At 35.2% G+C, this 15,171-nt stretch overlaps 1 protein-coding gene across 4 annotated transcripts; it reads right to left on the bottom strand.

The window, feature by feature from the left end:
- Positions 1–1,413: 1,413 nt before the first annotated feature.
- Positions 1,414–10,803, bottom strand: tank (TRAF family member-associated NFKB activator). Of its 4 annotated transcripts, none has more exons than XM_027164681.2 (8): positions 10,613–10,803; positions 9,344–9,485; positions 9,118–9,226; positions 8,268–8,380; positions 7,101–7,162; positions 6,285–6,403; positions 4,625–4,992; positions 1,414–1,838 (listed from the first exon to the last, which is right to left on the bottom strand). In XM_027164681.2, exons 2-8 carry the CDS (start codon positions 9,440–9,442, stop codon positions 1,698–1,700), a joined length of 1,011 nt encoding a protein of 336 aa, XP_027020482.1. In that variant the 5' UTR covers positions 9,443–9,485; positions 10,613–10,803; the 3' UTR covers positions 1,414–1,697. The 4 variants fall into 4 exon arrangements, with proteins under 4 accessions (XP_027020482.1, XP_027020481.1, XP_027020480.1 ...); XM_027164680.2 differs by having other exon boundaries at positions 4,625–4,995; positions 10,613–10,801; XM_027164679.2 differs by having other exon boundaries at positions 7,101–7,165; positions 10,613–10,801.
- Positions 10,804–15,171: the final 4,368 nt, after the last annotated feature.

Consider the following 15,171-nt stretch of genomic DNA (forward strand, 5'->3'; position numbering starts at 1 on the left):
TAAGAGAAAGTAGCTTTTGCATCCTTAATGCAAATGTTTGTAATTCTATGACAGGCAATTTATAAGGTGTACAAGTCCATAGGTGTGTCTAATGTTATAATGTATATTCTCTCACACTACATAAGATAGCTTCAGGACAGAAGGAAAACAGGGAACACGGTACTTGTGTACAGGTGGTGGAGCGTCTACTCAATCACAAATATATGTATGTTATATATCTTTATATAGATTCAACTTTTGTATGTATCTAATTTATGGCAGTTGAATTCAAACAATTCTAAAGGCAGTGTCTGGGTCATCGATATTAGTCTTGCTCTGTTCTTTAATCTGTAGACCAAAAAACACTGAAGTGCAGATCCTTACTCAAACCAAAATGAACTTGCTGAATCAATAAAAAAATCCAGTTTGCAGTCTTCACACCAGCTCATCTACCCAGCACAAGTGTTAGTAGGCAGTAATCCTGGGGCCTGCAAGGTCCTCACTGCACACGCATGTGTTTCAGTACACATATTTTCCCTATTTCCTTAGCACATCATCACATGAGCTGGTGAAAATTATTACATTTGTTTGCGAAGCTGCTAATGATCTACTCCCACAGTCCAATGCTGCAGAAAGGTGACAGACTAAAACACTCCATTAGAAAATACATCTACTCTCACTCATACATTACTGTGCTTATCGATATGATGCACTTGGTGGGATAAAAATGAGGATTATGAAACAGGAGGTGCAATCTTTCATTTTTAAATCAGCACTTATCCACACGATCGACAGTCTGTAAATAGTGACAGCCTTATCACGCTGGTTAAGCAAGGTGGAAAAAATGTGTCATTTGAGTAATGATAGTGTACTGTAAATAAATAAATAAATAAATAAATAAATAAATAAATAAATTTAAAAAAAGCAATTGTACTCTTAATATCACACTACCAATACTAGGATAATTGTGCATAGAATTGCATGGCGAGTCAGCCACGGATATTCTGTGTAATAACAAAGTTTTAATTAACCTGCAATACCTGTGCAAAACGACCATATGGCGTTACAATAGACATAATTATCACAATTATTAACATAACATAATTCTAACAATTATTTTTCATTTTGACTGAAATCTGCCATTTCGATTAAAATCAAGACATTAAATTAAGAGTTATTGTGAACAAAAAAAAAAACAAGCTGACCACCAACTATTAAGTGAGTTTGATTTGTTGGAGCATCTAAACCTAGACAGGGTTAGATTTCTTGTCAGTTTTGAGGCAATAAATAAAAGCATTTAAAGGGATTTTTAAAACAGAGTCAAAATACCTCGACTCATTACATTCATACACTAAATAACTTGCTGCCTTTCAGTTACAGAGTAAAAAGCTTTAAACCATATGACTATAGAACACTTCAGACAAACACATCTTATAAAATGGAAGCATTTCTTTATTACAGAGACAAACAGACAACACATTCAAAAGTCCCACAGATCAAACACAAACTGAATAATTGAGTTGTTATTACCACAAAACGTACCATTCAAGTTCTTACAATTTAAATAAATGAGCATGGAGACCTCCACTCCCACCATGCTCTGAATGAAAAGCTGCAGTGGCCACCGTGTGCCGAGCTCATTGTGCATAGGGGACAGGCAACAAAGCCATCAATAAAGCAAGACATCGGCTAGTAGGCAGCTCCTGGGTCTTTCTTTGTCAATCCCCCTCTTTGGTCTGGAAGTGTGAATTGAGGTGGCTGTACATGAGGTTACTGGGAACAGTAGCCTGGCAAAAAGTACAGTGATTAGACCCCATGCTTGATGTTTCCAATGGGGTCAGATCAGGGTTCCACAGAGGCTGCTCAAAAAGAGAGACACCACTTAATACACCAGGTCTGTGTTTAATGCAGTACATGAGCATTGTGCATTAAATGAGTGTGAAAGCATAATGTACAAAACTGTCCTAAAGCAAATGTTGTGCATTTACAAAGCACCAAAGTAGCTCCATAAAATGCATCATATCAGGAACTAGCAAAAAGTATTCATACAAAAATGATTTCCTGCTACCAACTGAACAAATGCTTAAACTCTTAAACTCTCCATATATTATCGATATATTCTTATGAAATCCATTTATTTCACTATCTATCACAAAGAATTCAATAACTATTCAGTATCAATAAAACTACTAGGAATGTGGCCAGGTTTATAGTGTTTACCAGTTTTTAAGGATTAAAAGGAATAAAACACAATAAGGTGTGCTGTTATCTTAACGATGAGAAGGTGTGATGTGGAGCAGAGGGCTGTAACCACCGCAGATTGTTTGTCTTTGTTTGGCGGCATGCTCTGTGTTTCATTCCTCTTATTCCACAGCAATTTGCTAACATTAGCAAGTTTATTTTTTATTAAAGCCCAAAACATCACACTGTTTATCCATTTATAGTTACCTGGAAAGAAACAAATGTTTCCTCAGAGAAAACATCACTAAATCAGCAATTACACATATATAAATGAAGTGACTGCTACAAATGTCCCTGCATATGCTGTTACTGCAGAAACAATAACATTAGATTGTGTGCACTAATACAAATCTGAAATACTTTCATAGCTGCTATTATAGAAGATTAAGTAAAACCTTCTGGCCAATCAGAATTGAGAATTGAAGAGCACTGGGTTACAATTAAAATCCAATTTGCTGTCAAGATAGACCATAATGTATCACAGAAGTTCAAGCATTGAAATTCATTTACAGTACATTTTAAAATACAACTGCAAGCTGTATTGTGTGTGTGCAATGTTCAGAAAAAAACCTTAATGTATAGAAAGAAACCCTATCTGATCCTCACAGTCAGTGGAAAATATCAGGAGCATAATTTACATTTGCCACCAAAATCTAAAGTACTAAAGTATAGAATAATATTTCATGTTTCACTGAGTAACCCACCAAGCCCGGGTCTTTTCACCTAAAACTCAAATGTTTGTCTGTGAAATGTGAGCACATGTAGAACAATATATAGGTTTTTGTCCCTGTTAGATGTTGCTATGTTGCCAAAGTTAAGTTTAATATGATAATGAATTCTACAAAATCTTAATTCACAATAAACTGCACAAACACTGACATAAATCCCAACATTCCTAACAAGCCCTTTACAAATATTAAAGACCACTTTATTAAAAAGTGTAATTTAAATAATTAAGAACACTAAAAGATTTCAATAGATTTTTTTTGGTACAAATTTGAATATACTCCCATGTCCTCCTGCCATTAGAACCCCACCCCTTCCCCCTCACTACTGAGCAATGCTTTTATCTCTGGCACACTATTGTATAACTAGAAGACAAGATGCATCACTAATGAAATACAGTCAATATATTACAGTATTTGTCTGACTCGGATTGAAACTGAGACATCTTTTAACTGGTACTGAACTACTTTAATGCACGGTAGGATAACAGATGACTTAATAACCAGTTAATGATAACCAGCTAGTTAACTGCTAGTAAACTAGTCCACAGTTATTTGTAATAGTATTTAGTAACATTCTTATTGATTTTTTATAAAAGTAGCTGCCTGTCAAAATATACTAAGCAGAATCTGTTCATCACTAACATTAGTTATGTTCTGTACCTAAGTTTCAGTTTACCACATTAAATCCTATAATAATTACCCGATTTTAGGTTGATGGGATGAAACTGTCATGCTTGTAGCTGCTCAGACAATATTCAATGCTTGTGGTAAATGCAAGTTCTAATACAATTTCATAATTCCATGCTGTTGTTTTTTTTTTTTTGCTTTGTCAATTGAAATAGATGTTCACTTTCCATCACTGACTACTACAAATTTCTAGCAGCTATTCTTTTTAAAGCCAGATATGCTGTGTGTCCATAGCTCTCCTATAGAGCTATACAAAAGGTATGCATGGTTGTGGGGGGTTGTAATATTTAAGGTATCTATGATTAATTAAAACTATTTTAGTAGTTTAAATCTATAGCAAGTTAAACAAAGATGGATGTTGCTATAGGCTTTTATTCTAAACAAATAAAAGCCACACTAAACTGACTGAAGATCAGTGGGGGGCTCAAAGATGTGGAATCAAGTGTTAGTCCTGATAATTCCTGATGTAACTAAGAATGCAGACTTGAATCAACATGAAGTCTGTTTATGATGCTTAAAGCATTTTATGTACACATATATAGAATATAGAAATATATGCAGTGGTGTAGGAAAACCCATCAGTTGAAGAAAAAAAAAAGGCAAATGGGGTTTGGAAAAATTTTACTTTTCTACCATTTATATATGTTGACACCTCAGTTTTATATTCTGTAACATATTTTTCAGTTTAATTGGTTACCAGATTTGACCAAATTTGCTGCTTCTTGGAAAACGTATTTCAGTTCAGGACAGTTCACACAGTTCATACAGTTGTCAGAACTGTAAAATTTGTTAAAAATTCACAAGGTGTATGATTTCCTAGGCCACCAAACATAAACATTTATGATAAAGTGTATACTTCCCTTATAGTATGACCATATTTAGTTTGTCTGTTGATATGGAAGGCTATCAGTACATGATGTGTTTACCTGCCCATTATGTCCTTTTATTTAGTGTATAACGTTCCAAAGCGGATTGTGATTGGCTCTCACCTGTTGTGGTCCCCGAACTCCTTCGTGTGATGCGGATGCAGGCAGCAGGTGTGATACTGGAGCAGAGACAGAGTACGAGGAGTAGGACTCCTCCAACACCGTGGAAATGGGCTCTGACAGGTCTTTTCTGGGCATTGGAAGTGGTACACTCCTGTCAGCACTGTGCAGAAATTCATATTCACTATCTGTGGGTGGCGGGAACTTAATATCGTCCATAAAATGACCGTCCTCTGGGCTAGCACCACGTGATGCTAGTGCACCTGAAGGCAAGCCCTCATCAACCTGTGGCCTTGAGGAGGAAGAGAAGGGCTCTTCATCTTGTTCGTCAATTTTATCTGTGCACTGGATGGGCATGGAGAACTGCAGATCTGCTGAAATATACACAAAATACACAATATTGTTTATGTTTAAAGTACACAAGTGGTTAAGCAATAACCAATATGTATACATTTTCCGCTTTATTTATTCAGGACTGAAGGACTGATTGAGCCCCTACTGCACATATAAACTAAACTAAATAAAGAAAATAAACTAATAACAACATACAAACTGCATGTAAATTAATAAAAGAGTTTTGCCTCAAAGGAGTGGTTAAAAAACAGCAGTGGTAAAATGCAAGAGCAAAACAATATTCTGGGGGAAAAAATGTATTACACAGAAAATTCACTGGCATTATTGATCATATATGAATATTTTATTAATCACATAGAAATACTGTAAGTATTATAATATAATTTGTCAAAATGTGTACTGTTACTGGAAAGGTCAGAAATAAAAAATAACTAAATAAAACTTGTACAGCTATACATTATAAAAATATTGAGGACAATATGTTCATCTTTATGAAGGGTGTATGTGGATTTTTTTTTTTTTACACACACACACACACACACACACACACACACACACACACACACACACACACACACATATATATATATATATATATATATATATATATATATATATATATATATATATATATATATATACATTATTAAAGGAGCAACAGCAGAGCAAAATCAACAGTGTTGACTTTTCAGAGTTCATTTGTGTCCAGTTGAATATATATAAACAATGTAGGTGGTTATTCAACGCTGGGGATTTGCTGTGTGGTTGCTCTAGAACACTATTTTGAGCTATGCCCCACAGCCGTATCAGTCATTTCTGCCTGTTAATTCAGCATATTGCTACAGCCAAAAATGAGATGGTGTAATATAGGGTGCATTCCCACCTCACACCCAGTGTACCCAGAATAGGACCCAAATGAGATCAACAATGAGTGAATAAAAACATTATATTACGCAAATATGTAACTTTTCTTAAAACGAAACAAAGGGCTTGTAACTGTGTATGTGTGCAGTGTTAATTGTTCAGTATGTTTTACTGCAGGGCAGGGATGCAGCATTAGGAACACTGGACCTGACTGCCTCTTCTCCAGGTGCTACCATCTTTAATTGCATTCTGGATAATCCATAATACAGCAACTAATATCTTGTTTTGATATTTCTAAAGTACTTGTTAACTCTACAATTCCTTTCCTCAATTTAATTAGAGAGAAAAAAACTGGACCTGGGTTACAGAAGAACAGTAATCATTTAAACAAAGACATTTGCACAAAATGTTTAAATTAGAAATTTTAAATGGTAAATAATGTTACCACTTGCGGTACTATTTCCTTTATGTATTCTTTTCAGGTGATCTTTCTGCCGTCTTGCAAGAGTCTGAATCCTCTGGAAAGTCCCCTGGATTTCCTGAAGCGTGTCTAGAACATCCTCACTAAAAACAAAAAAACAGAGACTGAGCATTGAGCATTTTTACAAAACAAAGTAAAAATCTGATTGATACTTTTTAAATCTGCAAGATAAGATTCTACCATTTTCAGAAACACTGATACCATTTCTTTCTATTTGATATTTTTCTTGTTATGTGATATCTAATAGATATTTGATGGTACATGAAAATTCTCAAGATTTAATTTGAAATATCTGCCACAAGCAAGTAACTGACATACAGAAAATGAAAAAGAAAAAAAAACTTGAAAATTAGACCATCCATTAATTAAATAAATCATCAAAGTAATTTCATCTAAGATCTAAGACATTCAGCATATATGCATATCCAGTATGCCTCACACTATAAATAGCAGATTTACAGTGTCCACCATGATCATTATCTTACAAGAAAATCACTCATGTGTATACCACACAGGGCAATGTGAATGATTTTTAGGACCAGCAGACAGGCAGCTGTCTCTAGGTGAGGTATGACCTAGTAGAATAGTACAGCACCACTATAAACACTATATCAAAGATGATCTTAATATGGTTGTAAATGTGTAGTCTGCTTTGGTGCTTTTATCAATAAAGTCAATTTACCAAAGGTAATGCAAAGAGTAATGCAAGCACATTGTGAAACTTAATACATTCATTTCAAAGCTTTACAGGAATTACACAAGAGTATGAACTCTACATACCTCTTCATGCCACTAACTCCGGGTACTGGATGGGGAGGCATTGGTGTAAACTCCAAGGATTCCTTCTTCATGTTTCCAAGAAAGAAAGAAAAAAGAAAGAAAGAAAGAAAGAAAGAAAGAAAGAAAGAAAGAAAGAAAGAAAGAAAGAAAGAAAGAAAGAAAGAAAGAAAGAAAGAAAGAAAGAAAGAAAGAAAGAAAGAAAGAAAGAAAGAACAGGTGAACAAAAGCCAGGCCTGAGCCACAGTGAAATGACTTTTTTAAGTAATAGAGATGATTTAGTTAGTGTAAGATTAAAGTGAAATTAGATATATATGGTACAATATATGCTATATGTGGCAAAAACATGTAATGTGTGTACGGAACATGATTATTTAATTTATCTTAAATTTGTCTTTCATCATAAATGTAGTAATTTTGTAGTTCTATGTAAATGCAAAGATACTGATCTATTTATTTTAATTTAAGGTAATTTTATTCTCTGATAACTCAATCAACTGTCTAAGTTCTAATGAAAACCTTATGCTCTAGCGCCCCCTGTTGTTTAGAGTCGTGACAAGCCTCAAACAATTGAGTAGAATTATCACGGTGGATTCAATTAGAGAAAAATTCTCACTGTGGACAGATAGTGCTGAGAAATGATATCAAACTGTGAAGAAAAAGAACTACATCTTTTTCACACATTTCTCACTATTTAACCCAAGAATGAACTGTGGATAAGTGGGATAGCAGCTCAGGCACTGTCGTTGGATTTTCTGCCTGAATTCTACTAATAAAACCAGAATAAGGAAGATGTATTCATGAGCTTCTGTTGTGGCCCAAGCAGTCCATCAGAAAAAGAGAACTATATGTCCAGGACTTAACAACAAAGTACAAGCTATAACTATAAGTATAGTTAATTATCAAGTTCCTTATTTCCAAAACTACTCAGAATCTTACACATTTCTAGCTTTAAAACTAGGAACAGAATTTTTACTAATTAAACTTAAACAAGAAATGATGTATTATCTGCAGATCTGTGTTTCAAAATGTATACTACACTATCCACAGATATATAAAGAATACGTCTTGCTCCATCTGATAAAGTTAAATTTAATATTTATTCAATAAGGATAGTTGCCTGATTAAGCTCCTTTAGCCTTTTAGAGATTAGTTCAGAGACACACCTACCAGAATATGGTTAGTCCTGTGGGAAGAGGAGGAGTTGCCGGGCCACTGAATATTAGGTGACAACCTTTCTGTTTCCTGTTTTTGGTGTGCAGTCTCACAACATTTCACTTCCCCTAAAAAAAAAAAAAAAAAAACAGCATGCAGTCCTAAATTCTTTGAGTCACAAAGTGTATAAAATTAAAATTTGATGTAAAAAAAAACAAACACAGAGCAGGGAACAATCTACAATGTAAGCAGGGATATTTATGGCTTACATTTGAAAATAAATTACACATGTTTAAACAAATTTTAATGTGGAAATTCCATCTGAACCTCATATGTTAAACAATCTATAATCCAATAATAATGCAAGTAATAAATGTAATTTAATAAATGGATTGTTTACAAATATAAATGTATTTAGACCCATATCAAGAATATTGACCAAGGTTGACAAAAGGTTACTTTAATCGGTTTCATTAAAAATATAGATATTTTCTCTTTGTTAATAGGACTAAAGGTACTGAAATTAAACCTATTCATTTTATTTTGTTCATAAAAATCAGATATTATATTCAACAGAGTTACATATATTTAAAATACATTTAAAATATATTTAGAGGTAATGAATGTGGAAATTTAGTATGTACACAAATGGGACGTGACTTTTTAACTTTTTTTTTTACTTGCACTGTTCAGAACATGCTAATAATAACCTTTTGTAATAATTATAGACCAGCGTTAAATTTATATCAAACTTAATATTTGAAAAACATAAATAAAATGTTATTGTTCAGCCAACTAAATGTACCATGTCCAGAGCAGTATTCACTGGGTAGTATATTGGTTTAGTTTGCACATAAACACTAACCTGAAGCAAGCTTAATTGAATTTAATTGTGCTTTGAGCTCTGAAATCTCCTGCTCTTGGTCTTCTATCTTTTTCTCCAGCTGCTGTGAATACCGTTGAAATTGCTCTGTCTGAACACACACACAAGCAGGCAGATAGGCTGATAAATCTGATATAGTCTTGCTTAACTTTTTTATATACATTACAGTAAGTAAAGAATGAAAACAGGGTGCATTAATGGCTTTGACCTTCTCCTGTAGCAGCTTTTTGGCATTTTCATTCTCAATGGAGATGTTGCGATAGGCTTCATAGGCTTTGTTCAGCGGATCACCAATGTTTCGCTCCATGCCGCAGCCTTCAGTAACATCACGAACGCAGCAGTCATGGATCCTGCAGCCACAAAATACACACTCAACAAAAAACATCATAGCTGTGTAGTTTAAAAGCTATGTCAATCCTGTATTTCGATGTGTAGTGGGATATCTGGAGTGTTCTATACAAATCCATATTACAAAAAATATTCTGACTTCAAAAAAAATTTGACTTCAGGTTTTAATGAATTAAAATTTCATTATAATATTAAATTTACCGAAGTCCATTTGTCTCAATAAAGCTTTTTTTACTCAAAATCCATGGAGATCCTGCTTTAAATATGCTGCATTATTTTTTTTTTAAAAAAAAACCTAGTTTTTAGGAGGGCTGGGAAACCTGTACCACACCGGTCTGCATGAACAATGACCAGACCGACAAGTTTTGCAGAGCACAGATGAAAGGCTAGGTCGATCCAAATACACAGCCAGCAGAAAAAATTATACACACACACACACACACACACATATGTGTGTATATATATATATATATATATATATATATATATATATATATATATATATATATATATATAATAAAAAGTCTAAAATAAAAATTTAGCTAGATAAAGTTACTTCTGAAGTAATGTACTGTATATATTATAGTATTCTATATAGTTCTGAAGTAGTATATATATATATATATATATATATATATATATATATATATATATATATATATATACACTGTGTGTGTGTGTGTGTGTGTGTGTGTGTGTGTGTGTGTGTGTGTGTGTGTGTGTGTTGTTTTCCCATACTGTGCAAAATAAAAATAAAAATAAAGATGCAAATGTAAAGTTATATATTATTAAAATAAATACATATATGCTCTCAAAACACACACACACACACACACACACACACACACACACACACACATTGTGTTAATATTGTGGAAGTTAATAATGACGTGTAACTCCAAAGGAACGACTGTATCAGTTAAACTCTTGACTAATGTTACAACACGACAAATAAAAAGCAACAGTATATATTTAACACCATATTCCTAACGTTATGTGTTTGTTCAAAGCATTTAGTTTCTATATTAAAGACCTAGCAGAGAGGCGCTCGAGCCTGAAGCTAAGAGCTAACAGCACTAACACCTCTCTGTAACACTGACAGTATCTTTGGCTTTGAATGGAGCCTTACCTTCGTCCGAAAACTGCCCGAAACACCTACATTTATCTATCGTTCTGAAGTCATGGCGCGCCCTCGGTCTTGTTCTACATCTCAGTGTTCACGTTAAATGGGAGGAAATGGAGTGTTTCGCACAAATGTACATTTTTAAATGTTTTACAACTAGCTGGGAACTTCCCTCGGGGAATCCCCGGGCGCCTGTGACTTCCGCCTGCAGCCGCTCAGCCAATCAGAATACGAGCTGCCGCCTCACGCTGATGGCTGCGCGAGCTCTGTTACAGCCTACTGCTGTAGTCTGCTATTAATGTCAGTAGGGTCCTGCTGTGTGTATAGCGGGATAATCATGCCTGGTCTGCTCTAAATTATACTACCCATTATCACATTATTAATAGTCTAGATCTAAGAGTGTACCAAAAAGGCTTTTCTTGCACTAAAGCAGATACACTGCATAAAGTCAACAGATAAATCAATGCAGTGATCAAGGCCAAGGTACATTACATTTACATTTACATTTACAGCATTTGGCAGACGCCCTTATCCAGAGCGACATTAAAATGCCTGTTTTTGTGTGATAATGTTTCTTATTAAAGTTCACATTTATGTATCTTGCTTTTGTTTTGTTTTATGTACATATATGTACACATTTGTGTGTGTGTGTGTGTGTGTGTGTGTGTGTGTGTGTGTGTGTGTGTGTGTGTGTGTGTGTGTGTGTGTGTGTGTGTGTGTGTGTTATATATTTACAGTTTTATATAAGACATTATATAAACGTAATATATCCACACAATTGAACATTTTTATTTTTATTATTTATCTGAGTATCTTGCTTTCAAGATATAAAAGATATAAGGTTGGTGTCAATATACAGCTACATTCATACAATTCATACACACATCCAGTACTCACACATGGGAGTTAAATTAAATATCTGATACTTTCCCGTAATCTAGTCCAGTTACTCCAGTTTCAAGGCAAAAGTTCACAGGACGATGGAGTAAACATCTGGATTTGCTTAATTCTGCAAATATCTAGAGCCACATGTGTGCTTTGGCCCAGCACTCCTGCATGTATGGTTTACACTTTACTTTTTGTAAACTAAACTATGCACAAAGCGTTTAACAAAGTAGGCTACTCAAATACTACATATTATACTACACACATTTACTATAAAGTTTATGCAAATATTTTAGTGACATGTACAATGCAACTGTATAATGATTTTTATTATGTAAAATCCTTTAAAGATAAACTGTGCTTTTTATGTTACCCATGTATACCCTAATGGTAGTAAATGAAGCTTTTATATATTTGTTTATTTTTTTCTTGCTGCTACCGCGCTTTAACTCTGTATTAAGGTGACAAGCGATGCATAATGACCACAAGATGGCAGTGTTGCTATCATTTGTGATAGCCTGGTCGAGGTCTTCAGGGGAGCTGTGATCTGGCTCCAGCTAAATCCGGTCTCTTTTATACGCTTCCTACACAGGCTTCCTGTTCAAGCTGGAGAAAAACAAGTAATCTGATAGTAACTTTATCCAGTTCAGTTGAGGTAGGATAGTGGAGTGCATGAAGTAAAAAAAATAGAATGGCAAAAGCAATGCTTTGAGTCCTTGGATGGTCATCCTAATTTAGACCTATGTACACCTCATAGGTTCCTCCGCAGTTTAATTACCTGTGTGAGTGTGTGTGTGTGTGTGTGTGTGTGTGTGTGTGTGTGTGTGTGTGTGTGTGTGTGTGTGTGTCTGTGTGTGTGTGTGTGTGTCTGTGTGTGTGTGTGTCTGTGTGTGTGTGTGTGTGTGTCTGTGTGTGTGTGTGTGTCTGTGTGTGTGTGTGTGTCTGTGTGTGTGTGTCTGTGTGTGTGTGTGTGTGTGTGTCTGTGTGTGTGTGTGTGTGTGTTTCATTTGTTTGTTAGGAAGCACAGTCCTCAGAGTGTGCTTTGTGTATTCATATGGGTTAATGCGTATATCCCAGTGTGTACTGACACCTCGAAATTGTATTTAGATGCGAGCGAGAGAAAGAGAGAGAGGAAGAGTTATACAGAGAGAATGCACACTATAGGGATGGACTGGTGTTCCATCTGGTGTGTTCCCACCTCATGTACCCAGGATAGGCTTCTGATTCACCATGACCCTGACTAGAATCAAGGCTTACTGAGGAGGTAATGAGAGGTAATAAAGTGATTAAAGGCATTCCAAAAGTTTATGACCAACTCACTGTATGTATATATAGTATAATATATAATATAATATTTATTTTCCTTTTGAAATAAACAGTTTTATCTCAAGGTTAATCATTTCACCTAATAGATGTAGGAGTATTGCTATTCAAGTAAAGTAATACACATCAGAGGAAATTTACATTTGCATTTACGGCCTTTGGACTTATCCTGAGCGATGTACGTTATCATTTTGTAATATAAGGTGTTTGTGTTTGTATCACTAAAGATGCTCAGCCGCATTCCAGATTCACCCTACATGGCTTCCTCAGGTGTATGTGAGATATCTACAATCTGACTCACCATGTTCTTTTTCTGTTTGCAGTAAAACAGAACATTTCCCATGTTATAATCATCACATGTTTTGTGTTCATCACCTGAATCTTATTCTGATTCTGTAATTAGTTATAATTTTGACATCGTTTCAGTCAGAAGAGAAGATGCCTAACCTGAAAAGCTATGTGCAACAGAGTCATTACCCGCCATCCTATCCTCCTCCACTATTGACTCAAGCAGTGTGAGTAACCTGAGCTCATCCTGCAGGCTGCTATCTGATCCTTCTCCTCCAGACTGAACACACTGCGACAAGCATGCAATGGCCACACAGCTGTCAATCACTTAGCATAAGCAGACATGAGTCTTTTGAGTGGTTGAGAATGGGGGAAGGGTGGGACAGGGACAATATGACAAATGCAAACAGAGCCAGCGAGTTCAGCTTTATCTGTTGGCACACGAGTCCCATGAGAGTGTATAGGACAAAAATACACAACAGTCATATAAGAAATGACATAGCAAATATGATTTTACACTTTACTGCTAACCATACAAAAATCATATGGGACATGTTTCAATATTGACTATAAATGTGTGACTTTTTTAAACACGTACACTTTTATACACCCCCCCCCACACACACACACACACATATATATTTATATATTTAGTAGTTATAATTATAACCCCAGTAGAATTTAAATGACAAATAAAAGACAAGGTTTGCTGTTTGAGGGAAATAAAAGCACCAGTGTGGTGTGATGCAACCCAACACAATTTAATCCAATTTTTGATTTATTAAACAAACCTCATGTGTGTTTAAATGTAATGTATATAATATTCTGTTCAACTTATATCAGCTATAAAGAGTCACTCTCACTAAACTCATCTCTTGAATTTAATAAGACAACAAACGTAGTTTGTCACCTGGAAAGCCCCTGTCCTAAGGATTTCCCTGCGACAGGAAATGTACTGACATAATAGAACATTTAATTAGTGTGAATGAGTTGCTTCTATAGAAACTGTAATATATTAGAATGAGCACATGATTAAGCCTGTGATTTGCCTTGGAGCTGGGGCTGTCGGAGCTGCTATTATAGGAAATTAATTAACATCTAATAACCAGTCAAGAACTCAACAGCATTGTGGTACAAGTGAAGCTCAATAACTAAAAAAAAAGTAAAAGTATATTAAATTTACATGCAATATTAAGCAATACAGTTTGGTTAATATGGACCAAAATGTTTTAAAAGTACATATTATCTCAGTGTCACTGCGTTTGCTTCTGTGGGTGGAATGTTCAGGAAAAACAAGCTCTCATGGCTCCAAATCAAATTGATGTTGGCACACATTTGCTTAATATTTTAATATCTTGATCATGTTCAAATAAATATATGTGCCGAAATCACAGTAGAGAACAATATTTCCCCTAATTTGAAGTTTACACAAAAAGTTGGATAATCTTTGTCTTAAAGTCTGGTGACTTTTAGTTACAAACAATCCGAACCACTGAAATGCAGCATAGAGGTAATTAGTTTGAGCCCAACACCCTGTATATATTTTCTTCTAGTCAAACTAATGGAAACAAATTACTATAACAGTGTCATATACCATAATGGAGACCCATATGAGTCTACTCTAGCCCACATGCGGTAATAAAACCCTTTGAATGTTCAGATGGATCCTTTTTTCTGCTTCCATCTATATTTACCACCTTCTTAATTTCCTATTCTCTCTCTCTCTCTCTCTCTCTCTCTCTCTCTCTCTCTCTCTCTCTCTCTCTCTCTCTCTCTCTGCACTCAGTAATTAGTAACACAAACAAGTCATGTCTGTCGACTTGCCTATTTGTCTATCTGTGTGTGTGTGTGTGTGTGTGTGTGTGTGTGTGTGTGTGTGTGTGTGTGTGTGTGTGTGTGTGTGTGTGTGTGTGTGTGTGTGTGTGTGTGTGTGTGTGTGTGTGTGTGTGTGTGTGTGTGTGTGTGTGTGTGTGTGTGTGTGTGCACGTCTATTGGAAAGGCCTCACAGGAAAGCTGCAGGGCATTGCAGAGTATTTACACGTTGTGGAATCTCTCTGCACTTTCCACAC

The sequence above is a fragment of the Tachysurus fulvidraco genome, chromosome 6 (assembly GCF_022655615.1).
Source record: "Tachysurus fulvidraco isolate hzauxx_2018 chromosome 6, HZAU_PFXX_2.0, whole genome shotgun sequence".
Classification (NCBI taxonomy): Eukaryota; Metazoa; Chordata; class Actinopteri; order Siluriformes; family Bagridae; genus Tachysurus; species Tachysurus fulvidraco.